Raw genomic sequence first — 27829 nt, forward strand, 5'->3', positions numbered from 1 at the left:
AAATCCTTCAAACTACTCATACGTCCGAGATGTATCCCAAGGAACCAGAAATGCAAAGCTCACTTACATCCCCGAGATCATGACATCACTTTGACGGCGAACACAGCAAATCTGGATGCCTAAAGAAACTGAAATTATTCCTAGACTTTTTTTATAGCTTAATTTATTTTAATAACAAACTTGCAGGAAGAGTACAGAAGACACAAACCACTGAACACATGTATGTAAAGCAACTCAGAAAAGCGTAGTGAATGGATGGACTCTACCGTACGATTAAAATGCTGCAAAGACCATTTAGTTGCTGTCAGCTGGAAATTTACTTGTTTTAAATATCATACGGTATCGCTTTATATGGAATCTAAAAATATGATACAAATGAACTTATTTACACAACAGAAGTAGACTCACAGACCTAGAAAACAAAACTATGGCTACCAAAGGGGAAAGGGAGAAGGGGAGGTATAAATTAGGAGTTTGGTATTAATAGATACACACTACTATATATAAAATAGGTAAACAACAAGGTCCTACTTTATAGCACGGGGAACTATACTCAATATCTTGTAATAATCTATAATGGAAAAGAATCTAAAAAAGAATAGAGATACATATATGTATATATGTGTAACTGAACCGCTGTGCTGTACACCTGAAACTAACACAACATTGCAAATCAACTATATTTCAATAAAAATTTTTTAAAAAAGAAATTTACTTGCTTTAAGAAAATCCAAACGCTGGCATTATCCAGAATATTTTAACAGGTTTATTAATAATTTTTATAAAATTCAACTTCTGAAACTTGTTTGCTGAAACATTATGACCTGAATTACTGTCTCTGCTTTTACGTTAAAAATTCACATACAAAATGAAAATGGAAAAACTGCCAATCTCTGATTTCTGCCCCCTATTTTTCCACTCAACAATCATACACTTAGGTACCTTTTGCGTCCATCAGGGGGAAAAGGTCTAACGTTCAGAACTGTCAAACAAGAAGAGAATTTTTTTTAAACAATGAAAATTTTCCCATCTGAGTCATCTTAAGCATGTTCTCCGTGTAAGCAGCATGCTGGCTGGGTGTCCTTTGGCCTAACTATTACACATTGGGCATGGATCGCATACAGGCCGGTGTCTTCCAAAAAGACAACCAGACGGGCCTTGCTGGCCTCTCTCAAAGCACGCATAGCTGCACTCTGAAAGTGCAGATCTGTTTGGAAGTTCTGAGCACTTTCTTGCACCAGACACGGGAAGGAACGCCTGCCAATCCGAAGTTCAGTGGACGTGACAACGTCTTGTTTCCGCGAGCGGCTAGTCCTGTAACGGTGAGTCTCTTCACCTCTCCACTAGAGGGCGTGCTGCTTTTATTTTATTTTATTGAAGTAGAGTTGACTTACAATGTTGTGGTAATTTCTGCTGTATAGCAAAGTGATCCACTTATATATATATATATATGTAACCTTCATATTCTTGATACTGAACATAGTTCCCTCTGTTCTACAGTAGGATCTTCTTGTTTATCCATTCTGTATGTAATAGTTTGCATCTGCTCATCCCACACTCCCACTCCATCCCTCCTCCACCCCCCAACTCCCCCCCCCGCCCCCCCCCCCCCCCGGCAACCACAAGTCTGTTCTGTGTCTGAGTTTATTTCTGTTTTGAAAATAAGTTCATTTGTGTTATACTTTAATTCCACGCATAAGGGATATCATATGATACTTGTCTTTGTCTGACTTTCTTCACTTAGTATGAGAAGCTCTAGTTGCATCCATGTTGCTGCAAATGGCATTATTTCGTTCTTTTTTATGGCTGCGTAATATTCCATTGTATATATATATACCACATGTTCTTTATCCATTCATCTGTCGATGGACATTTAGGCTGTTTCCATGTCTTGGCTATTGTGAATAGGGCTGCTATGAACATAAGGGTGCATGTACCTTTTTGAATTATAGTTTTTTCCAGATATATGCCCAGGAGTGGGATTGCTGGATCCTGTGGTAGCTCTATTTTTAGCTTTTTAAGAAACCTACATACTGTTCTCCGTAGTGGCTGCACCAGCTTACGTTCCCACCAACTGTGTAGGAGGGTTCCCTTTTCTCCACACCTTCTCCAGCGTTATGATTTGTAGACTTTTTGATGATTGCCATTCTGACCAGTGTGAGGTGATACCTCACTGCAGTTTTGATTTGCATTTCTCTAATAGTTAGCGATGTTGAGCATTTTTTCCTCTACCTGTTGGCCATCTGTATGTCTTCTTTGGAGAAATGTCTCTTTAGGTCTTCAGGGAGAACTCTCGCAAGAGGCTTTTGTAGTCAGTTGCTTCCTGGGGGCTTCACCCTCCGTGGACTTGCAGGCAGTCATTTTTGCAGAAGCCACTGTAGAGAGACCTTCTTACTCAGTCCCCTTGTCCTTAGGCTGGAGCTCTGCAAGCTAGGGGCAACAGTGGGGTTACAGAGGGACACAAGGAGCTACAGACACAATGCCATTGCTAGAAAGATCTTTAAACAATAAACTCAAAGTCATGCATGATTTATTGCTTACTGCTGTTGTTAACAGTCAGTACTCACTCGCTGCTTACTCTGGGCCTAAGCTACGCCAAGTCCTATGTGTGCATTACTTCTTGCCAACAATCCTGCAATCATCATCCCCACTTTAGGAGGGAGGACAGTGGAGCTCAGAGAGCTGGTGTAACTTGGCCAGGATCACACAGCTAGGAAGGTGCTGGGCCAGGAGTCAAACTCAGGCAGTCTGACACTGGAGATGGCACTCTTACCCAAGTTTCACTGCCCCTCTGGTTTCTACTCAAAGGATTTTTATCATATAGTTTATACAAAGCCCATGTGGGTTATGGAACCCCTACCTACTTACTTATTTATGTAACAGGGAAGAACAAATCTGACTCCATATTGGATCTGTTTCTTTTACTTTAACTTTTGTATTCTATTGTTTTTGCTACAAGTTAAGAATGTTGCCTGTAGCCTGAAATATACAAGAGCCCATTCTTAAAGCTATAACACTTTTCCATTCATATGGAGATAAAAAGCTGCAGAACAGAGAATATAACATTTGTCTTGTTGGAAGTTTACAGGAACAGCGTGATCTGACTTTCACGAACAGCTGCAAGAGCAAAGGATTCCAAGAAGTCTGTGACAACCAACCACTCCCCTCCACTTTTAGTATAAAAGAAGCCTGAATTCTAACTCAGGTAAGATGGTTCTTTGGGACACTAGTCCACCATCTTTTTGGTCTGCTGGCTTTCCAAATAAAGTTGCTGTGCCTTGCCCCAGCGACTCGTTTCTTGATTTACTGGCCTGTCCGTGCAGCGAGCAGTATGAGCATGGACTCCGTAACATTTACTCTCCACTTCTCACCTCTCTCCTAATTGCATGTCTTTCTTTCCACCAAGGATGCCACCCTCTATCCCTAAAACCCATTCATCCCCCAAGGCACAGACAAATGTCAACTTTTGGAGAAACTTTGCCCAGTTACCCAAACCAGAAGTAACATCTCCTCCCAAAGTTTTCTACCCTCTCCCACCAAAAGTGGGCCTACTTTTTGGGGTACTTGTCCATCTCTTCTCCTTAGACATGTTCACTTTCCTCCCAACGTCATGCTAGTTCTGTACTGGCTCTACCTTTCCATTTCCCACTTCTGATCCTTTTCATTCAAATTATCCTAAACCATTGAATTGCATTATAACCCTAACATCCCATCATGAAAAGATAAACAGTGCAATGAAAGACTTCTTTTGGCAATACATATTAATTCTGACATGCATGTTTTACTTATGATAAATTTTAGTTAGAAATTCTTCTTGTTTTTAATCTTTTTTAATAAACTTATTTTATTTATTTTTGGCTGCGTTGAGTCTTCGTTGTTGCATGCGGGCTTTCTCTAGTTGCGGCGAGCGGGGGCTGCTCTTCGTTGTGGTGTGCGGGCTTCTCATTGCAGTGGCTTCTCTTGTTGCGGAGCATGGGCTCTAGGCACATGGGCTTGGTAGTTGGTTTCACGGGCTTAGTTGCTCTGTGGCATGTGGGATCTTCCTGGACCAGGGCTTGAAGAACCCGTGTCCCCTGCATTGGCAGGCAGATTCTTAACCACTGTGTCACCAGGGAAGCCCCATTGTTTTTAATTTTTTTTAACACTTTTCTGCTCTCATGATTAACTATTTAGGGGAAAAGAATTCATGAAGGGAAAAATTTTTTTTTACAAGACAGCTGAAATACCTAACCCTTTAACTACAATTTTGAAGGTATAACAGCAAGTTTCAAGTTGAAAGTACAAACTGCATTAAACTTTTCTAGGTTTGTCTTCCGCATCAGTTCATTTTCAAATCTCTTAGTGAAGCCAAGGGGAACAAAACACAAGGCAAAGAAAACAGAAAGGTAGATATTTTTATTTAATGAAAGCACATGTTATGAAATTTTAAAAAGTGAAAGCACTGCAAGAAGCAAAGAAAATTCTCATTTCCTCCTTCTAAGCTTATTTACTTTCTAGCAAAATATATTGTCTCAACTCCCAGGCTTAAGGAAAATCATCTTTGATATACGAAGTTATGGTGGAAAGTCATTAAGCTGTCATGCTCGAGCCGAATGTTCCTACCACACTGCTTATCAAAGAGTATCAGAAAATGCACCCACTCCGGCCCCCCCGCTGCGAGCAGAAACCACATGCTTTGCTGAGATGGTTGGACCAAGAGATCAAAGAAGCTTTAATAGAAAACCAATGCCTTAAACCATTCTGCAGCTAAAACAGAATTCTAGCATGTCAACACAGAAAGGAAACATCAGCACAGAAAGTTCTTTCATTTAATGCCTGTACAATGCCGCCTACAAACCAGGCACTGGGCCAAGTATGCACTCATTTTGGCCTCTCAAGAAACGATGAGGCAGGTTACATTCTCTTAGTCACACCCACTTTACAGATGGGGAAAACTGAGGCCCAGAGCAATGAAGTGCACCCAGCTAGCACACAACCACTCTACTACACAGCCATGCAAGACTACACTTTGCCTGACACAGATGACGCAATCTTGGTCCAAAGGTGTTAACTAACTTGCCAGCAGTAAACAAACAGTAATGAAGGATTAGATAGATTTCACAGGGGACTGAGATCCTGCTTTTTGAAATGTTCTTGCTAAGAATGACCACAGAAGGAAACATATGTATCGCATCTAAAATATAAAGCACACACAAGAACGTTTACTCTCCTATTTTATAAATCGTTGGCAGAAGGGTAATGTCACTCAAAAAGCAGAGCAATACTATTCCAAAGAAGAGTGTGATAATTGCCTTCTGAGCCCGGCCATTGGACATGGCAGGAACAAATGTGAATGCTGTATGCAGTCCAGGCCCTGGGCTCCCCTGTCCTGGCAGACACACCTCTAGCCTGCACTGATTCTGTTAATATGTCTTGAAAAAGAGCTCAGCCTATTATCAGGGAATAATCGCAGTGCATGCAGCAGTGACTCCCTCTCTCTCTGTTCACGTCACTGTGCGGAGCCTGGTCAGACCCGAGACCCCAGTGAAGACCTGGCTACGCAGCTCAGCCAGTGCCCCCTTGGATGCCGCATCAGTCCAGCTTCAGCCCGAGGGAATTTATTAGGAGGTGACAAGGGCTACTAAGAGAATTGTCGCAGAGGCTGAAGACCAGGTTTGGCTGCATCCATTTCTCAGTCTCTGGATCTTTCTCTTCAAGGTCCACGGTCCAGTGTGGGTTACATCCGCCATTTTGTAAGGAGAGGAACGGGCACCTGATTCCACTTCCACCAGACCACATACGGTGGGAGGAGTTGAGGGAGACGCCCAGACGAAGCGCAAGAGGTGAAATGGATGCCAAATAGTCAAAGCAAAAAGTGGATGAGCATTGCATATGCAGATTACCTGTTTGTTTATACGAGTGATCAAACAAGAACTGAATACTTTCATAGGTCACTTAATGGAAATCAATGTTGCCATTATGTTTGGTCCCTGGTGTTTATTCAGTGATTTTCCCTCAGGGAAAGAGTGTTCTTGGCAGTGACAATGGTGCTCAGCTGTAATTTAATGTAGCAATTACCCCTTATTGCATCATCCTTTGATGCAATATGCTGACTTTTGTAAATAAAACTTCAATAGGCTTGGATATCTTCATTTACTTCCGTGTTCATTTACATGAACAGTATGTATATTGTTGTATATATGTACCTTCATATGTATATGTATGAATACATATACACATATGCATATATATGTATGTATATTGTCTGGGAGGAAGAAATTTTCCTCTCCCCTTCGAGGTTCTTCTGGCTGGTCTAAGAATTAAATTGACGTGAGACAGATGAACAGGAGAAAAACAAACACAAGTTTAATTACATGTATACATGGGAGAGACCCAGGAAAACTAAGTTATCAGCTAAAGACAGAAGAGGGTGTTGAGGGTAGGGTTTCACTTCCTCAAAGTGAAGGAAGGCAATTCACATGGAGATGGAAAAGCAAATGTTTGGTGAACAAATGTTTGCTGGGACAGGCAGAGACAATGGGCCACAGAGAGGAATTTAACAAACACACCTTGCTGGGTTCCTCCCTGTCTCCACACCTAGTTCATACTGTGGTTTCCTATGGTGATGCTCCCTTCCTGGTGCTCGATGGACATTCTCTGGGCAGTTAGGGGGAGGGTCAAAGGTTCTTCCTGAGTCTTTTGGGCCTTGATTGTTTACAGCTAGAAATAATAATAAGTAATAATCCACATGCCAAAGAGACATTTTGGGGTGGCAAATTTCACTCTCTCACTATATATATATAATTTTATTTACCTCCTTGTTCATTCCTTCAAGAAATACTTACTGAGTGTCACTGTGCTGCAGGCACATGGACATGTCCCAGTGAATAGAATAGACATGGCCCCTTTCCACAGGGAGCATGCAGTCTGGTTAGGATGACAAACAAGAACAAATAACGGCCACATTGATTTCCATTAAGTGACCTATGAAAGTATTCAGTTCTTGTTTGATCACTCATGAAAACAAACAGGTAATCCACAGATGCCATGCTCATCCATGTTTTGCTTTGACTATTTGGCATCCATTTCACCTCTTCCGCTTCGTCTGGGCGTCTCCCTCAACTCCTCCCACTGTATGTGGTCTGGTGGAAGTGGAATCAGGTGCCCGTTCCTCTCCTTACAAAATGGCGGATGTAACCCACACTGGACCGTGGACCTTGAAGGGAAAGATTCAGAGACTAAGAAATGGATGCAGCCAAACCTGGTCTTCAGCCTCCACAACAATTCTCTTAGTAGCCCTTGTCACCTCCTAGTAAATTCCCTCGGGCTGAAGCTGGACTGATGCGGCATCCAAGGGGGCACTGGCTGAGCTGCGTAGCCAGGTCTTCACTGGGGTCTCGGATCTGACCGGGCTCCGCGAAGAGATGTGTACAGAGAGATAGGGAATCACTGCTGCATGCACTGCGATTATTCCCTGATAATAGGCCCTAATAATAGGTTAGTGAATAACAAGTAACTAACAGAGTCAATGCAATTTTGTACCAAGAGACCCTGCACATGACCTGGAAAGGCTACAGTCCTCCAAAAGTGTGTGATTTAGACTTAAAGAGTTTACTCAGTCACTGAGCTTAGCAGTTAACAAAGAAAAAGATGAATGGAAGGAGAGTGTACTCACAGCAGATGTCAAAAATAACTGTAATACTCAGGGTGCTTGATCTGCTCTAAGAGATAAAGGTTACAAGATGAATCTTAATGTGTCCCAAGATTTGACCTCTGACCCACTACTCAAATCTATTTCCAAAAGATCAGCATATTAACCCATAACATTGTAGCAAATATTCAATGTCAAATGTAAAATCCTTTTAGTCTCCTCCTACATCTGAATTCAAAAGTGATGCTGGGGGCTTCCCTGGTGGCGCAGTGGTTGAGAGTCCACCTGCCGATGCAGGGGACACGGGTTCAAGCCTTGGTCTGGGAAGATCCCACATGCCACGGAGCAACTAGGCCCATGCGCCACAACTACTGAGCCTGTGCTCTAGAGCCCGCGAGCCACAACTACTGAGCCTGCGCTCTAGAGCCCGTGAGCCACAACTACTGAGCCTGCGCGTCTGGAGCCTGTGCCCCGCAACAAGAGAGGCCGTGACAGTGAGAGGCCCGCGCACCGCGATGAAGAGTGGCCCCCGCTTGCCGCAACTAGAGAAAGCCCTCACACGGAAACGAAGACCCAACACAGCAAAAATTAAAAATAAATAAATAAAGAAGCTTTCATATAAAAATAAAAAAAGTGATGTTAAATTGAATTCTTGATGCTGAAAACTGATAGATGCTTGGAAATCTTATAATGATAGTGAGGAAGAGCTTGGGTCAGGAGAAGGATATCTGAGCCAGACCAAGATGTGGGGAGGGAATCTTTCACTGAGGAAGCAGCCAATGCACTGGCTTTCAAGAGGGAATGTATGTAGTGGATGGAGAGAAACACACACACACACACACACACCACCAAGCATGGCCCAAGTCAGTGTTGTCCAAACTTCGATCAGGGAGCACATCATGAAATCAATTTTGGAATAAAAATAACCTTTGTTTTAATGACATGGAATAGCAAAGCAGAGACATAGAACAGGTTTTTTTAAAATAACAGTGTGTGAAATACATGAAGCAAGAGTATTGTTTAATAAAGCTTGTTTCTGGTGCGTGTGTGTGTGTGTGTGTGTAGTGGGTCACTAGGTAAAACGTGCAGGAGTTGGCTTTACTTGATGTCTGGCCGTGGTAAGAGCTTTTTTTATAGAAATAGGCAAACAGGGCTGTTAGAAAACAGGGGGTCCCACCCCACTCTCCCCAACAGAACCATTTTTAAACATTGACCAGCATATCACTGGTTATGGAGAAAAAGCAAACAAACGTAAAACTTAACAGACACTAGCCTTATCTGAATTACTGGAGGATCTGAAATGTGTGTCTACATATATTGGTTTTAAATCTTTTGGGCAATTTTCTGGCGGTTCAGTGGTTAAGACTCCGCGCTTTCACTGCCGAGGGCTGGGGTTCGATCCCTGGTCGGGAAACTAAGATCGTACTAGCGGTGTGACATGGCCAAAAAAATAAAAATAAAAATCTTTTGTAGGGAAGAGGGAATCAAGAAGGAAACAAGAGGTTTGAAGGAGCTTGTGACTAATTGGATTCTAAGTACTGCCTTAGAAATTTAGAAACTCAAATTATTCTGTCTGCTAAGATGACACTAAGGTGTTTGCTGTAACGGCTATTGTAATGGCTCTTTAGATTTGATAAAGACCTTTTACAAGGCAGGGATATTCCTAGGGGCTGAATGTTTGTGTCCCCCCTAAAATTCATACGTTGAAATCTTAACCCTCAAGGTGATGGTTTTGGGGGGTGCGGTCTTTGGGAAGTGCTTAGGTCATGATGCTGGAGCCCTCATGAATGGGATTAGTTTTCTTACAAAAGACCCCGGAGGGCTCCCTCGCCCCTTCCACCACGAGGACACAGCAAGAAAGGAAGAGCCTCCTCACGACAACATGACCATGCTGGCACTTTCATCTTGGGCTCGCAGCCCCCAGAAGTGTCAGAAATAAGTCACCGTTGTTTGTCGGCCACCCCATCTGCGGTCCTTGGTTATAGCCGCCCGGATGGACCAAGACAGATGAACACTAGTCAGGTCCAAAGCCTTCGCTTCTGCATTCAGGTCCGTGCAAGGCTGAGAAGGCGGCTGCATCCCTGCAGGCAGATTTAGATCTGGAAGATCCAGTCTCTCCAGTCGGTGGAGGAGAAGTGAGCAAATCTCAGTAAAGCTCTGGGCTGAGTGTGCCTGCCTGCAAAGTGCCAGGTGCTTACGGCTGGTTTTGCTAAGCAGCAAATTTGCAACCCAAGGATGCCTTTCCCCGTTTCCTTGGGGGTTTTTAATTATAGATAGTGGAGTGCCTCGTGGAAGAAGTGCTTGCAAACCGTTACTAATTCATGGCAATGAACTTAAGGACTAGCAGCTCTCAGATCGTAACTCTTCACCACCCTTCACTCGAGAGCTCCCTTTCATGGCTCCTCTTCCTCTCGTTCATCCCCTTGTTGCTTTGTGCTCCCGCTCCACCCAAGCAAACCAGCTCGGTGGCTGAAGATGCAGCGTCAGAACGGGCGCACGGGGGCCTTGGGGGTGGGGCATTCTACAAGACTAGTCCCAGACCTGCATTTGCCCAGTAAGCATCCTGTCCTCAGGTATATCAGAGATTTATTAGACTAGTTTGGACAAAGAGAGGAGGGGCCCCTGGAATTGAGGAAGCACTTAAGCTTCCCAAGACACGTCTTTCCACGGTCCCTGCAAACCTGCTTTGCCTCGCCCAGCTCACGTCACCCTCTGCTCCCTGATCCTTAATAGGCAAAGTCATGACAGCCTTTGCTCAAAACCACTTAGGATTGCCTCCCTCTGGAAGTTACAAAAGAGAAAATACAGAGATGCATTTTGTAGGGCCAACAAGGCAAACAGAGAGAAAGAGAGAGAGAGAGAGAGAGAGAGCATGTGCATGCGCGCATGCATGGACAAGCATAAGTACGTTTGTCTAATTAGTTCCCAGCAGTTAAAAATAAGACATTTCACACACACAGGCATTTTTTCAAGAGAGGAAGAAAAAGGCCTCTGGATTGTGGCTTCTCTTGCAAGGCTGACAAGGGAGCCTGCATCTTTGAATGCAAACCCTGCTGTGGCTGAATCGTGCCCCGCCCACCATTCATTCCACAGTTGGCCACAGTCTCCACCCTCCTCTACCGCCTCCCAACCTGAAGCCTGAGGGACAAGTTTCCCTGCAGTGAAATTAGGAGGAAAGAGACACATTTTTTACACTCACTGCTCTTTTAAAATTAGGCAAACTAAAGTTAGAGGGAAAGTTGTACGTTCCAAAAAAAATGGCAGAATAAATATCTTTGTCCTGAGAAGGGAAAAGCCTTCCTAATTGTTTAATGTAAAAAACAATACAACAGTGTTTCTTCTAAAAGACTATGACTTAGGAAGCCTTTATGAAACAAATGGCCTCCTTCACCTGTAGGCAACTGAGTTAAAGATGAAGATGCTTAATAAATGCAGGAAAGCACCACGTGGCCTGGTCACTCCCTCTTCTCTGACCTCTGTATCAGCTCAAATGCTGCCTTGGTCTTTATGTCTCTGGAAAAGGGTTTCTGGCACATATTTAGTGCTAAACTAGTGCTTCGAAGTTTGCCACCTCCCTCTAGGTTTCCTTAAAAGGAAACCCGACAGAAAAAGTCAAACAGAGAAATCAGATCATCATTAGCCAGATGTTTGCGAGCGTTTTTCTCCATCAAGCGTTGTTCTTTTGGTATTTCTTCCACTGGGCACGCTGATTGATTCTCGATAAAAACTGTTTCCCAAACTTGGGCTATTTGCGTACTTTCACAATTTGTCACATCTGTGCCCCAGCTGTACTATTGCTTATTTACTACTTTTTGTGACACCAATTCATTTTTAAAGGAAATTTTCAGCGTTGGAAAGCCAGTATCACACACCATAAGTAGAACAAAACCATAAAAGTAAAAACAATGGAAAAGAAAGCCACATTACTAAATTCCTTCAGGATAACTGTTGTTGCCATGGCTCTAACCTCAGGCCTTCTCTCTTGGTTAGCAAGGAATTTAGCATCAAACTAAAACTTTTTCAGTCAATCGTGCTCTTCGAACAGGAGGATGGAAAGAGAATTAAAATCATAATAGTAACAACTTTGCCACTATGGGACCTAACACTCATTATTCAACACGCATTCATTAGTGCACAGGGATTATCTTGTTAACCATCAAAAGGCTGGCCCTGAGCGTGTGATGGATGTGGGTATGTGCGTGCAGGCCTGGGTATGTGCGTGTCTGTGTGGGTGAGCGTCTGTTATACCAACAAAGAACATGGATGAGGGGGTGATTCATCTTCCATGTGACAACCAATGTGGCTACACAGATTCTAGCCCTTGACATGTTTTTAGGCTAGGGGGCCTTTTTCGAGGTAAATGTAGTATTTCCAAAGGTCTTTAGCATTCTAAGGAAAAGCTTGCCAACCCCTGCATGCTCGGTGGGTCCCCAGGGAACTAGGAAACCACGAGAGGAGGAATTACAGAACAGAACAGGGAGGTCATGCAGGCATTTAACAGGCACAGACTTAGCCATCCGGCTGGGCAAAAGGGAAAGGAAGCGTGAGCCGTCCTAGGGCGCAGGGGATGCACTGTGCAGCCCTGGCACAGAAGCCCCACGAAGAAAAGAAAAGGTCCTGCTACTGCAGTATTACATCCCACCTGGCGGGATACGTACTTTATTTTCCAAACTGCTTGGAGCAAATCAGCGTTCACTTTCACGAGATGACCAGTGTGTCACCACCCAGATTCTCTGCGTCCTGAGCGCTTAGAATTGACTCTGAAACAGAGCACATGCTTGCTCCGGATCTGCCGGAGGGGAGAGGGGATATCCTGAGTCCCGGGGAGTGAGAGACAGCACCTCCAAGCCCTGCTACTGGTCTCTGTTCCCCGGACAACGGCCACTGACAGGCAAGGACATGCCCCGGTGCAGACTGTATTTCTTGTGCTTTTCCACCCCACTCAGCTCCTGAATGCAAGTCAATGGCTTAATCCGGTGCTTGGGTGAAGGAACAGCTCTGTGTTTGTCAGTTGAGCACTTCCAGGAAGTTTCAAAGACGATCCGGACCACATGGCACGTTTGCCTTATACACCGACTTACATGGACTTGCTTTATATGACTCCTCTGTATTCCCGTAAGAATTTCTTACCCTTTGTAGCAATAAGTTAATTGTGAAGACTTATAAAGCCTCATAATCTTTAACCTTGGTCTGGTGTTCATTGATAAAAAGGTAAACAGACTTTATATACTTAAGAAAGCAAGAAACTTTGGGTTAGAAAAGCAACAGAAACTAATTTTAGAAAATACATAAGAATAAAGAGGAAAACAGAGATGAGGTCAATGCTTATGGCAGATCAACTTACTTCAGGACCGACGATAACCATGTAAACGTTGGGCTCCTCTTGATGCCATGCTTGGGGAGAAAAAAAGAAAAAAAAAACTTTTAAAATGGTTTTAAGTCACAGCTGAAAACATAAATCAGTTTAATATTAATTACGTTACAATATAAATTATTTCATATCATTTTGCTTTCATTCATATAAGTCAACTTATAATTATTTTAAATGTAAGTATTTGACATTTTATGGTTTTAAGGAAAATATTTTTTTCTAGAACGTTGCACATGTTTCAGATATCTAATTTATTAGGTACTTAGGATGGATATGTCATCACAATTCAATATGGATTTTAGAATATACTGAAGAGTCTATAGATTAACTTAAGCAATGCAACAAAACTCCAAATGTATCATACAAATTGGCATGTGTAAAATATTGCCAGATAAAATTATTTTAGACTTATCATTATTGGCTGTGTTTTATGATTTCCTGAGAAGCTGAGGGCACAGGAAGGTAGGAAACAACTGAAATGACTGCACAGCGAGATTATTTTTCTGGTTGTTTCCAAAGTAACAATCTAGAAACAGTTCTGCTGATGGGCAAAAAAAAATGAGAAAACTCAAAGTCCTAAGGAGAGACATGGGAAGACAGGGACCCCAGTGGAATTCTGCAGGCAAAGGGTCACCTGAGAACACATACCCGAGAATGCATCCACCAAATAGAGAGGGTCTTTCACTTGTCGGAGTCCACAGATCAGGAGAAACACGTGTAGGTTGTCAGCACTTTGGTTAATCTCTGCAACAGAAGAGTTCAAGGTATTTTCAACGAAGAGGACTTGGATCGATGACCTGGCGACAATGGCCCCACAGACACAGCTCAGAGGCTGCTGGGCTCTGGCCTCTCAGGCAGCTGCTCCCACGCTTAAGTTTTATCTTCATTTCACTGCATGAACTAACTGTTCCTCCTGGTGCAGCAACCTGAGCTGAACTTGGCCTAATAAAGTAAAGGTACTTTTGCTGCAATGCAGAAGGATGAGGTGATAAGAACTGACTCCGTTATGACTGAAATGTCAGCCACAGGTCCTAGAAAATATTTCCATGCAATTCCAGTTAGGAATAATCTTTTCTTTATGAAACTAGAAAGATGGTTTATATAGGAATGTCCTCTTCAGTTCGTATATATCTATATATAGGGACACACGTGTAATGTATACGTGCCCACAGATACATAAGATAAGAGTTCGTATATGTCTTGAGTTCGTATATGTCTATATATAGGGACACACGCGTAATGCATACCTGCCCACAGATACATAAGATAAGAGGTTTAGGTTTGCTACATTGAAAGTTGTAGTGTAAGGCGAGTTGCAGGTCACCACACTCTTTGTGGTCCCTCCCAGCGAGAGGTGGAACCCATTTCCCCACCCCTAGATGCTGGGCTGACCTGGTGACTGGCATCAACAACAGAGCGGGAGTGACTTCCAAGTCTTGGCCGTGGGAAGCCTGGTGTGCAGCGTCCCCACCCACTGGGATGCTGCTGCCTTACAGTCAGGCCCGGCTGCCTCCTTAGGAGAGACCCAACCACCCACGCAGGACCCGTCAGGCCTCAGCCCAACTTACAAGTGAGCCCAGTACACACAGTGGAGGCAGGGATGACCCAAGTCCAAACCGCCAATCCGCAAAATCATGAGAAAATCCATGGCGGTTGTTTTAAGTCACCATTTGTTGAGGAGGTTTGTTTGGCAGCCATAGATCATGCAGTCAACAGAAATACTGGGGAGTTCCCCGGTGGTCTAGTGGTTAAGATTCGGCGCTCTCACTGCCATGGCCTGGGATCAATCCTTGGTTGGGGAACTGTGATCCCACAAGCCACATGGCATAGATCCCCAAAAAAGAAAAGAAAAGAAAAGAAGCCACCCTGCCTTCTTTATAAAATTTCATTAAAGCAAAAGAAGTTATTAATATTAACCCAAGGGCCTCCCTGGTGGCGCAGTGGTTGAGAATCCGCCTGCCGATGCAGGGGATACGGGTTCGTGCCCCGGTCTGGGAGTATCCCATATACCACGGAGCGGCTGGGCCCGTGAGCCATGGCCGCTGGGCCTGCGCATCCGGAGCCTGTGCTCCGCAACGGGAGAGGCCACAACAGTGAGAGGCCCGCGTACCGCAAAAAAAAAAAAAAAACAACAACAACAACAACAAAAAAATATTAACCCAAGCTAGCCTAAAACTTAACCATTTCCAAACATATGTAATTGGACATAAAATCATGCAAGGAGAAGGTTTTCATTCATTCATTTCACTCATGCAATTCTTAATGCAAATAATTTCATTCCCTCTGTGCTTTAAGTCTTGAGTAGTAATATAATTAGAATGAATGTAATAAGATATATTGACAGCACTCTGACACAATCACAAAAGCTCATAATAATAATAATACATAACCAGCACTGGAGAAAGTCTTTACTGAAATGTTAAGATTCAGATGTCCTCTTAGAAAAACCTTGAACCATTATTATAGTCTCTGAATTAACTGTTGACAATTTCATTGAGATATGTGGAGGTTTTTTTGGTTATATATTTTTCCTATATTTTCAGTATTGAAACTAACCTTAGAAATACAGACCTTAGTGAATATTTCTCTGACCAAAAGTTTAAGCTAGAGGCTATGTCCAGAATTTGAATTTGAGATCAGAAGAATTTGAGGTCAGGCTTTTGAATCTGGGGTCAGGAGACAAGCTCTTCTCTTTAGTAAAGGATGCAGGGGACTTCCCTGGCGGCCCAGTGGTTAAGACTCCACGCTTCCACTGCAGGGGGCACAGGTTCAATCCCTGGTCAGGGGAATAGGATCCTGTGTGCTGAGTGGTGCGGCCATAACAAAATAAAATAAAATAAAAATAATAAAAAATAAATAAAATTTAAAAAATGATACAAATTGAAGAATACCATTAAGGAAGGTCAGGTGTGAAAAACAGCCAAAACCTACAGAGTTAGGCAAGAACCATCCATGAATGCTAACAGTGGTGAGGGGGGGAAGTGTGATGAAGGCAGACATGACAAGTGCCTTCTCAAAAGTAACCTATTGATTACAAAGGAAATATAACACCTGGACATGGGGAAACCGAGAAAGACACCCACTTAACTAAGGGAGGAGACCTTAACCCAGCACATGTGGTTTTATTTACACACACACACACACACACACACACAGAGAGTTGATACATTTTTTTAAAAATCACCAGTAATGGAAGAAGGTAATGTTATGTGTCTCCAGGTGTGATACAGTGAGAAGGATACAACATCCCTTACATCATCCTCATCATGTAAATACATGGAATATCCATTCAACTATATAAAAGGAGTGAAGAGGGCTTCCCTGGTGGCGCAGTGGTTGAGAGTCCGTCTGCCGATGCAGGGGACACGGGTTCATGCCCCAGTCCGGGAGGATCCCACATGCCGCGGAGCTGCTGGGCCCGTGAGCCATGGCCGCTGAGCCTGCGCATCCGGAGCCTGTGCTCCGCAACGGGAGAGGCCACGGCAGTGAGAAGCCCGCATACCGCAAAAAAAAAAAAAAAAAAAGGAGTGAAGAAAAGGGAGGCAGAAGGAGAACCATGGACGTACCAGAAAGAGGGGGAAATCAAAGAAACTGTACTACCAAATTGAAAAAAAGTAAATACAAAAACAAAACAAACACAAAGACGGCATCCAGAGATGGCATCCAAAGAAAGCCCTATTTTAAAGAACCGATGTGATGTCTCGGTAAAAAGGCTGCATCTAATTATTTTTGCTTTGTGACAAGTGTAGATGTTAGAAACCTACTTTGTTGCTTGACTTCGATTTGACACGTGTTGGCGACTCAGAACAGCAGGTTCGGAAGACCCGCTGGCCTTCTGGTGAGGTAAAGCTGGAGAAAAGTGGCCCTCTTCGTACCCCACCCCAGGATCCCTAGGAAAGCCAACCTCGAGAGACAATAATCCATAATTCACAACACTGATCTTCAGAATGTTCTGACTATGACTTACAGTAAGATGTACACACTACACTGCAACCCTGTACACATGAAATATGTGTTTATACATATAGACACACAGACACGGTACAGTTTCAAAGAATCATTTAGATTTATTGCATACAAAGCGCTCTGATATTTTCTATTCTATTTCATTTCAATTTTTTAAAGTGCTGCTGCCCAGTTCACTAAATGATTTTGAGATCCGCCCCCCACGACCTCCCAGACCCTAGAGGGAGACGGAGTTAATCCCATATTCTCTTGCCTCTTTCCCCCTCTTCTTCCTGGGCAGGAGATCAAATGTCATGGGAATTTAGAAACCTATATTAGAATAGGATCAAACAAAGAACCAAAGGCTTTGTCTTATTCTAGGATTTAAAAAAAATTTTTTTTAATTAAATGCAGAGACAACATCTGGGTTTGAGAGTTTACAGGCACTTTTCACATACACCAATATCGTTTTCAGGAAATGAAGTTCAAAAATCCTGATCAAACAACCAAGGTCTCAGGCCCGACCTCATGGATACATCAACTCTAAGTAATTCCATTTCAGCTTCTCCCCGGGCCTTGGCCAACTTTAGGGAAATGTACCGTGTTCATTCTCAGATTTTAAAAAAGAACTAAAACTACTGGCCTCTAGAGGTTTGAAAGTGAGGCAGGTACCTACCTAATTTGTTTAGTGGATTTCATTTCCTCATTTTAACACCAAGCTTATTTTTCTTCTCTTTACTTTTCCTCTCACATCTGGGATTCGCACAAGTCAAGGCTGGAACTCATCCCTTACAAATACAACCATTTACGTGTCTTTCCGATATTACCATTTCCTGGAGAATGGTATTTTTATCTACAAAATGAAACGTGTTGATTTCATGGTCTGGCACCCTAGCGGTCCCAACAGACTAAGCACCATGCTCCCAAATCCTCTAAGTGACTCATCCATCCGCTGGTTCTAGAATAGAAACCCGATCCATGTTTAAGCTACTTTCTTTGCCGTTTTCTATTCCAGCAGCTCTGTCTTTTTTGTTTCTTTTTTTCACGCGTGATTATAAGGAGAAGAGAATTCAAGAACTTCTGTTGATTAGACTTAGTGACTTTTAGCTGAAAAATCTCATTTGGGGGACTGTGAACGCATACAGGGATCTAAAGACATGAATTTTCCATGTGAAAAAACAAGTGAGTTTTCCTAGGAATAGCCTGAGGAAGGAAAATATGACCATCTGAGTTTTGCATATGAGAGTTTCCATATAGAAATACAAATAGAGTTTTAAAGAAGAGAGAGAGAAAATTAAATAAACAATGAAAATAGAAATAAAATGAAAATAAAAACCAAGAAGGTGTGTCCGGGTCAAGGTTAAGCTTTCACAGTTTCGGGATTTGATGGCCTGAGAGGCACCATTACTTTAGATGCATTAGTTATTGGCATTTAAAAGCAAAAATCCTGGATCACTGAATCATAACAACATTTAAGATGTACCTGAAAACACAAAGACCAGATAACTAACTTGATGTCTAAACACACACCTTCGGATCAGAAGAGCTAATGAGAACATCGCGTGAAAAATTATAACAATGCCACTTAGTGCCTTTAATCTATTTTATTCTTTATTTGTTCCTAGTTGACCTGTTTGATCATGGAATCTGGTTGGCATAAAACTGATTTCATGTTTTAAACTAAGGAGACTTAGTTAATTTGTTAGCTTGGGCTTAGAGATACAACTGAAGATTCTCAGCAAACCCGAGACATATCTTAAAGGAGAATAAACCCTGAAATGGACATTAGATATTTAAGAAGGTGGCTATAAACCCTGGGGACTAATCCGCTACCCGCCTACTTATATTCAGTGTTCAGTGAGGCCCTTCCCAACCCACTCCCCTTGATTTCAAGGTTAACAATTCATAGAAATCCAGAGGGTGAGTATTTGATCACTAACGGTCTGCATCAAATTCACTGTAACTTCTGTTTTCACTGTCTCAGCCCAGAGTGGAAGTGACAAAACACAATCATAGGTTTAGAATGCTCCAGAGGCCAGGGTGAGATAGAGGATGGGTGAGAAAGATGGTCTACCTCTGGAGTCTGAAAGTTGACAGAGATGAATGACTGTACAAATGAGAACAGACACCTGATCATAAAACCCTGAGACACCGCTGAGTTCTCCATCTTAACTCTTAAGCCATTCTCCAGCAGTCAGCTCCCGCAGTCCCCGCCGGAGCTTCCCTGAGCCCATATATTCTGAATGCGTTTACAGCTTCTGATCGCACACATTAAGAGTAAACTGAAGCCAACGTTCCCAAGAGGGGATATTGTCTGCGGAGTATTTTAAATCTCCTGGCTCTTCCGTTAATCACTCAACAGTACGACTGGTGAAACAAAACCATCAGGGTACAGACCTTGATGACAAATCACTCTCCTTTTGGAAATTATGAATCTTAGTTACACCGCAACAGTGACCTCTGATATACAGAAGATGGAATAACCTTACAACAGGCCTTTTTTTTTTTTTTTTTTTTTTTTTGCGGTACGCGGGCCTCTCATTGCCGTGGCCTCTCCCGTTGCGGAGCACAGGCTCCGGACGCGCAGGCTCAGCGGCCACGGCTCACGGGCCCAGCCACTCCACGGCATGTGGGATCTTCCCGGACCGGGGCACGAACCCGTGTCCCCTGCATTGGCAGGCGGACTCTCAACCACTGCGCCACCAGAGAAGCCCACAACAGGCCATTTAAAATGGGCCTCCTGAATAATAAGCCGTTCTGAATAACAGCTTACACTTCCTGACATGATAAAGCAACTGGATGCTGTGGGTTCATTTGTAACGCTGACAAGAGTTCTGCCATTCTTGCTGAGATTGATGTAAAACACTTGGAAAATTATTTCTAATCAAATGTTTGGAAATTTCTTCTTTTCAAGGGAAGCGAATGCTGACACGGAGTATGTGTTGGAGGTTTTGTCTGAAGTTTTCGGAGTAAAAACAGGCCTGGGGTGTCTTCCTGTCTGCTGAGGGCAGGGCACTGATTTTGCATTTTCACTCTCTTCTCTGAGATTTACAGCAGGACCTGCAACTTCAACTCCCCCTAATCGTACCCCTGCATTGTCGTCTTTAGAGAGAAGTATTTCAGGTTAAAAGAGATGACTTCTTAGGCCTCAAATTGCATTTGCTGAGATAATTTTAGCTGTTCTAGTACCTTTACCAGAATTACAGGGCTGATCAGCCTGCAAGGCAGTTATGATCCCAATTAGCATAAACTTATGGGCTTCATTTGTGGACAACTAAACTTTTTACACTTAAAGATATTGTACAGTACAATAAAATTTTGCTTAAACACCGTAATTATGCTTGGATCATACCATGCACAGAAAACACAATGGCACCACATGTAGAGAAAACGGTACCCTCATAGCTTCACTGATGGACGTGCACCCTGATGTCACCTTTCCAAGGTGACACACTTACACATCATGTAAGATGTATGAAAGCTCTAGTTAAATGCATAATCTAATCCAGCAATTCTATTTTTAGGAATTGCTCCTAAGAAAACAATTGGGCAAACAGATGAAGATTAAAATCCTAGCACTTTCATCACTGCATATCAAAAAGTTTATAAAAAATCTAAATTCCCAACCAAAAGGATTGTTTGGATACATTTATAGAATTTTAAATACCATAAAGGAATTAAAAACATGATGTAATTAGAACCAATAAATTTATATTTCAAGATATAATGCCAATGTATTACAAAAATCAAGTGTATCTCTATATACTAGCAACAACTAAAATTCAAAACTGAAATTAAAAAGAAAACCTTTATAACACATCAAAAATAATAAAATCCTTCAGAATATTTTTAAAAGACATGAAAGACCTGTACAAATCATTATGAAGATAAATAAGACCCAAGCAAATGGAAAGATACATCATGTTCAGAGATCTTAAGACAAATTATTATTAAGATAGCAATTCTCTCTAAAATGATCTGTGGATTCAATGCAACAAGATTTTATAGAAACTGACAAGATGATTCTAAATTTTGTATATGGATATGCAAAAAACCTAGAAGAGCTAAAACAATTCTGAAACAAAGTCATAGGCTAACCCTATCTGATTTCTACACGTACCATAAATCTACAGCGACAAGACAGCATGATACTGGCATAAAAGTAGATTTATACAGACACAAAGGAACACACACAGTAAACTGATTCTCAGCAAAGGAACCAGAGCGATTCATTGAAAAACATTTTCAATGATACCGGAATTTACAGAAAAAAATGAATTTTGATCCCTACCTCCTAATATTACACACAAAATGTAATTTCAGATGGATTACAATCCTAATGGAAAAGCTTAAACTTCTGGAGGAAAAAACAAGGAAAATATCTTTTCGACCTTAGGGTAGGCAAAGATTTCTTAGACAGGACTCAAAATGACTAACTATTAAAGAAAAAACTGATAAGCTAGACTTCAACAAAATTTAAAACCTCTGCTATTCAAAAGACATAGTTAAGAACACGGAAAGGTAAGCCAGAGAATGGAAGAAAACATTCACAATATATGTATCTGACAAAAAGCTTCTACCCAGGGGGGAAAAAAAAGCACAAAACCCTCCTGCAGACCAAGAATTAAAAGACAACACACTAAAACATTTGGACAAAAGGCCTGGCTAGACACCTCACCAAGGAAGATATCGATACATAAATGCCCAACACCACCATCAAATACCATTTCATGATCCCCTAGGATAACTACAATTAAATAGACTGTCCACACCAATTGTTGGCAAGGATGTGCCATAACTAGGTCTCTCATCAATGTCTGTGGAAATGTAAAATGGTACAACACTTTCAAAAACTGTTTGGCTGTTCTTTTATGAAGTTAAGCAGGTATCCACCCTACACTCAAGCTATTCACCAGAATCCTTGCACAAGAATGTGGAGAGAGAGCAGTTTTATTTATAGTACGTAAAAATGGAAAACAATTCAAAAGTCCATCAATAGGAGAACAGAGAAACAATGTGTGACACATCCATACAATGGAATAGGACTCGGTAATAAAAAAGGAGCTACAGATACACACAATATGCATGAATCTCAAAAACAGTATGTTGAGCAAAAAAGATGCCAGACACAAAAAGTACTTACTGTATGATTCCCCTTAGATGAAGTTCAAGAACAGGTAAAACGAATCGATGATGATAGAAATTGGAATAGGGGTCCCTTACAGAGGGATGGGAATTAAATATGGAAAAGCACAAGAGGTTACTTTCTTGAGCAGTGGAAATGGGATCTGTCTGGATTAGGGTATTTCTACATTTGTCGGGACTCATCTAATCTTACCCTAGAAGTCTGTAAATTTTACTTTAGTTTAGAAATTTTAAAAAAAGAATAAGTTAGCTCATATTGTTACTAACATAATGAATAAATAAAGCAGGTTAGAGCAGTAAGTACAGTTTGACTCTACTTTTGTCTTTTAAAAATCATTATATATATGATTATTTATACATATGTATTATTTAAACATAAAATATAAAGTCACACCTAGTTATATATAATTTATATGTAATCTATATATAATATAAATAATATAGATATCATACATATTATGCATTTACAATAAATATACAAATATCACATATTTATATATTTACATGATGATTTTAAAAGACAAAATATATAATAGGTTAATACAGCTATGATTTAATATTATATATTAATGCATGACAAGCATTCATATATGTATGTAAAATTGTTGAGAAAGACATATCAAAACACTAATAACAGTTCCTTTGAGGTGCTGAGACTTCAAGTGGTTTAAAAGTTTGTTTCTTAATCTGATCTCCATCTTACAATGGTCACTTTTTTTTTTTTAATTTTTGGCCATGCCACACGGCTTGCAAGATCTTAGTTCCCCAACCAGGGACCGAAGCCGGCCCCATCAGTGATAGCACCAAGTCCTAACCACTGGGTTGCCAGGGAAGTCCCACAAGAGTCACTTCTTATGTGTGTAGCTAATAAAGTAACACCGAATGAACACAGGAGGTTGGCATCCTTAATAAGGACAAATGTCACATGATACTAGGTGTTTGGGAGGTTTGTCTGAAGAGCAGCGTCAGAGAGGCTGCCACTAATCTTCCTCCTGTGTCTCAGCTGCATTCCCATCCTCACCGGGATGGGGCCACGGATGACACCTCGGCAAACGGGGAGAAACGAAGTTTGTTCTAATCATGCCTTGCTCCCTCCTTTGTTCTACCCAAAGAGTCCATTTCTTCGACCCTGGCAGCCTCTTCTTCAAAGCCATGTGAACCTAGCAAGGAACTGACACAAGTTGGCAAGATGCACTTGAGTCAAAATCCTACCAGAAGCTTTCATCTCTTACCTGAACGCTGAAGGAAGGTGTTCCAGTTAAAGGTGGTGCTCGGCACTGTTGCAATTCCTGGGTCAAAGGAAAGAGAACAAAAGAAAGTTCATGTTGTTGAGACATAACCAGTTATTTTGTGTTGACATTCATATAACCGTCATACTCGGTTCTTATAAAGAACTAAAGTTCTGAGGGCTTTGCTGAATTCCCATGAATCTCTCCAAGCCTGTGAGGTTTAAAATGAGCCCACAGGGGACTTCCCTGGCGGTCCAGTGGTTAGGGTTCCGCACTTTCACTGCCGAGGGCCCGGGTTCGATCCCAGGTCGGGGAAGTAAGATACCGCGTGCCACGCAGTGAAGCCAAAAACAAAAATAAAAAATAAAATAAAATTCGCCCACAGTTCCCAAGGAGAAAAGATCCATCACTTTCAACCCCGCCATCCATTCCTGGGCCAAACTGTCTCTAGGTCACAGAAAGCTTAAGTTCCTAAAAAATGCATATAGGTGACAGGTATCCAAAACATTCCCAACTAAACTCTAAAAGAAATTACATAGAAATTATGTCTGTATTTAAAATTCCTCATCTCAACCTTCTAAATCATACATAATTTCCTGCTATCTATGTCACCTTTTCAGACAGCTTTCAGTTTAAAGTTCTCTGAAAAAATGAACATTTTAAGATTTCAAAAATCCAGAGGCAACATTTAACAGATTATCTCGAGAGCAGAAAAGATGTGAAATTTTATGGAATGTAAATTAAGTCGTTGAACCGCCTCTCCAAGGCACTTGTAAGCTGGCCATTCACACTGACTAATACAAACTACAGTTAGTAACGTTTGTAGTAAAGTCCACTCCACGCCTGCCCCAGCACAGACTGTGAGTGGATGTGTTCCACCCAGTCCTGGAAACCCTTAATCCCTGTGAAGCAGGTTGAGTCCTCTAGTTTATCTGGCTGGAAACCGAGGTTCATCATGGTTAATCGGGATACAAAATGTTAGGTGTCAGAGGCTGCGTCCAAACCCACACTCTGCATCAAAGCCCATGTTTTTCCTGCAGCACCAATGTCTTCCATGGCTATAAATGAGGGGCTGTGGCAAAGGAATGGAAGGTCCAACCCCAGGCCTGCCCTGACACTTACACACCCCTTTTATGCATATTGAGTCAGGGCATCGTTTTTTAAATGGGGACTCCAAGAAAGAGTTCGTTTGATGAGTGATTCTGATGCTAAAAGTATCCCTGAAACCACTAGAGCCTTGATAATGTGATGTTTATGAGGTGGACTTGTACGTGTGACCCTGGGCTCAGCACAGGTTCAAACCTAAGCTCAGAATCAGCTACATGTTCTCTGGAGCTACTGTTTCCCTGATCTCTATTTTGCGGGTCAATGGTTCTTCCCTGGTGGTGCGGTGGTTAAGAATCCTCCTGCCAATGCAGGGGACATGGGTTCGAGCCCTGGTCTGGGAAGATCCCACATTCCGCAGAGCAACTAAGCCCATACGTCACAACTACTGAGCCTGCACTCTAGAGCCCACGAGCCACAACTACTGAAGGTTGCAAGCCACAACTACTGAGCCCACGTGCCTAGAGCCCATGCTCCGCAACAAGAGAAGCCACCACAATGAGAAGCCCGCGCACCGCAACAAAAAGGAGCCCCCGTTCGCTGCAACTAGAGAAAAGCCCGCGCACAGCAACGAAGATCCAACACAGCCAAAAATAAGTAAATAAATAAATTTATTTAAAAAAAAACAATGTAGTGATAGTTTCAGGTGTACAGCAAACTGATTCAGTTTTACATATACATGTATCTATTCTTTTTCAAATTCTTTTCCCATTTAGGTTGTTACATAACATTGAGCAGAGCTCCCTGTGCTATACAGTAGGTCCTTGTTGTTTATCTATTTTAAATATAGCAGTGTGTACATGTCAATCCCAAACTCCCTAACTATCCCTTGCTCCCACCCTTCCCCTCTGGTAACCATAAGTTCGTTCTCTAAATCTGTGAGTCTGTTTCTGCCTTGTAAATAAGTTCATTTGTATCATTTCTTTTTAGATTCTACATATCATACGATATTTGTCTTTCTCTGTCTGACTTCACTCAGTATGACAATCTCTAGGTCCATCCATGTTGCTGCAAATGGCATTACTTCATTCTTTTTAACGGCTGAGTAATATTCCACTGTATATATGTGCCACATCTTCTTTATCCATTCTTCTACATTTAAATTCTTCTTTTATAATGTAGTCTTATTTTTATCTTAATGTTAAAAATAATAAATTCTACTATTTTCTACTATTTTCAAGTAAATCCCAGACATCATGTTATTTCATTTCAGTAGGTATCTCTAAAAGATAAAAGACTCATTTTTTTTCAAATATATATACATTTAAAATTTCTTACCTTGACTCTGGACATAGATCTTATCCTTAGCGTGTGGCTTTTGAAAAGAGGGGAGAAAGAAAAAAAAGTAAGTTTGCTAGTCCATTCCCATTGCTATTTAGAAAGAAAATGAAGGCCATAAAAATATCCTCTTGGAAAACATCACAAAGAATCATCTACACAGCCACTCACAGACTAGTACTTTATCAGAGCAAAGAGTTACCTCTGCTTTTAATGGGGGTCAGCCCATTAAAAACACGGCTTATCTAAGGTTAGAAGTACAAAGACGTCCCTTAAATCAGGCATAATGCAATGTTACCAATTTATAGTTACTATGTTAGTAGAAAAGTGATGAAGCTCAGACAGAGAACATGCCAGGGATACAGCCCATCAGGTGCATATCAGGAGCTGAGGTTGAAGGCAGAAGTTTTGGGAAATGTGGTTTGTGGATACAAATCCTTGAATAGAGAGAGTACACTCCCCACCTTTGGAGAAGCAAGGAGGAGATGGGGATGGAGGAGGAGGGGACGGAGCAGGAGATGGGGATGGAGGGGGAGGGGTACCCAGTATGTTGGGAAACAAGAGAACAGGCACCAGGGGGTAGATTCTTCCAGGATGTGAATGGAGGGGTCTCAAGGACCCTGTAAGGACCTCCCCAAAAGCCTCTTTGACATCAAGGGACACCGTGACACTTGCATGACTCATCTAGATATGTGTCCCCAGATATATACTTACTATCCCTGGTGGCGTTTTCTGGCGGAACTTCACAAAACTACTAGAGAGAGAAAGAATCCATTTCTCAAGCTTGTTTCGAAACAGTGACATAAATATTTTTAAAAATCAGGTTTAGACCCAAAGGTGGATGTTACGGGAGCAGAGTGAGAAATCCGCCTTAAAGGGCAGCAGGGTCAAGTAGGTGCAGAGGGCTGTTTCTCGTAAGTGATCCAAGATATGGTCATTTTGGTGATAAAGTCTAAAAAGGTGCATCTTTCTACCATGTGGCCTAAATATCAGCTCCATGCATGAAACGACTAAACTAGGTAAAGAGTGGCCATCACAGAAGTTGCACCTTCGGGCTCTCTCTACCTAAACGTGTGTGAAGGGCTCCGGTGGTCCTCTAGGTGACTGGGATCCTGTGTATTGCATATGGTCTGCTGACCCACTTTGACCTTCATCCTCAAATCAGCTTTACGTTTTGGGAGAGAAACTAAAGGTGAGGCAGTCCCGACAAGGGAGAGACGATCAATGGGGAGAAGGGGGAGCTACCCTGCCCTCTGCCTGGTGGATGGGAAGGTGCTGGGAGAGGAAGCATCCGGCCATCCTAGGACGGCTGAACGGAAGTTGGTACAGAGGGACTTCCCCGGCGGTCCAGTGGTTAAGACTCCAGGCTTCCAATGCAGGGGGTGTGGGTTCAGTCCCTGGTCGGAGAACTAAGATCCCACACGCCGTGCACGGCATGGCCAAAAAAAAATAAGGAAGTTGGTACAGAGACACAAGTCTTGGTTTGGTTTTGCTTTTCACCTTAGCGTTACATTTTATATTTATCCATCAGAGGTACCTGAGACCTCTAAACGTCCCGAGTACCCTCCTCCATATGCCACACAGCAGGATGCAGCCCCTTCTAAAATGTCCTTAAAATAGCAAGCCTGCAAAAAAAGAGCTTCAAAAATCTCTTCTCTACTAGTTAAAAAAGATATTAACCTTAATGGAAAAAAAAAAACAGTTAATAGCAGCCACTTGAAATCAGAGTTTAGCTCAGAGCCCTAAAATATTCCTTTTTGTTAAATTATAATTTCACTAGAAAACTGAAGAAAATTGTATTGGAATGGAGTGCAGGCTAAGAGTGCCTATTCTTTAACCAGACCTAAGTCTACAACATCGGCTCAAAAAATGTCCATAAGAAGGATATTGAAGCACTGTCAAAAATATACCCGGATAGCATTTTAACTTTAAAGGTAATACAAGTGTTTGACAAAAACAGATTCACTATAATTCTATATAAATTCAATTCATGACTGTCAGGCAAAATGGAGCTTACAGCCTTACTACTATTTTCATTAGAACTGTGCCATGCAATTAGAAATATGTAAACCCCCAATGCTCCTCTCAAGAAAGTTCCTTTGGGCACAAACAGAAATTAATTAATTA

General features: G+C 42.0%; 1 protein-coding gene across 2 annotated transcripts in view; it reads right to left on the minus strand.

Annotated features, from left to right (window-relative positions):
• The window catches only part of GLT1D1 (glycosyltransferase 1 domain containing 1), a 94026-nt gene that overhangs the window by 30138 nt on the left and 36059 nt on the right, over positions 1-27829 (minus strand). For both annotated transcript variants that reach the window (XM_082640475.1, XM_082640476.1), the window contains exons 5-8: positions 25703-25739; positions 23324-23380; positions 13650-13745; positions 12975-13024 (exon numbers count right to left, since the gene is read on the minus strand). In XM_082640475.1, the coding sequence (XP_082496601.1) occupies positions 12975-13024; positions 13650-13745; positions 23324-23380; positions 25703-25739 (240 nt within the window). The remainder of the gene's footprint in view (positions 1-12974; positions 13025-13649; positions 13746-23323; positions 23381-25702; positions 25740-27829) is intronic.

Source organism: Mesoplodon mirus (genome assembly GCF_964341445.2).
Source record: "Mesoplodon mirus genome assembly, chromosome: 13".
Classification (NCBI taxonomy): Eukaryota; Metazoa; Chordata; class Mammalia; order Artiodactyla; family Ziphiidae; genus Mesoplodon; species Mesoplodon mirus.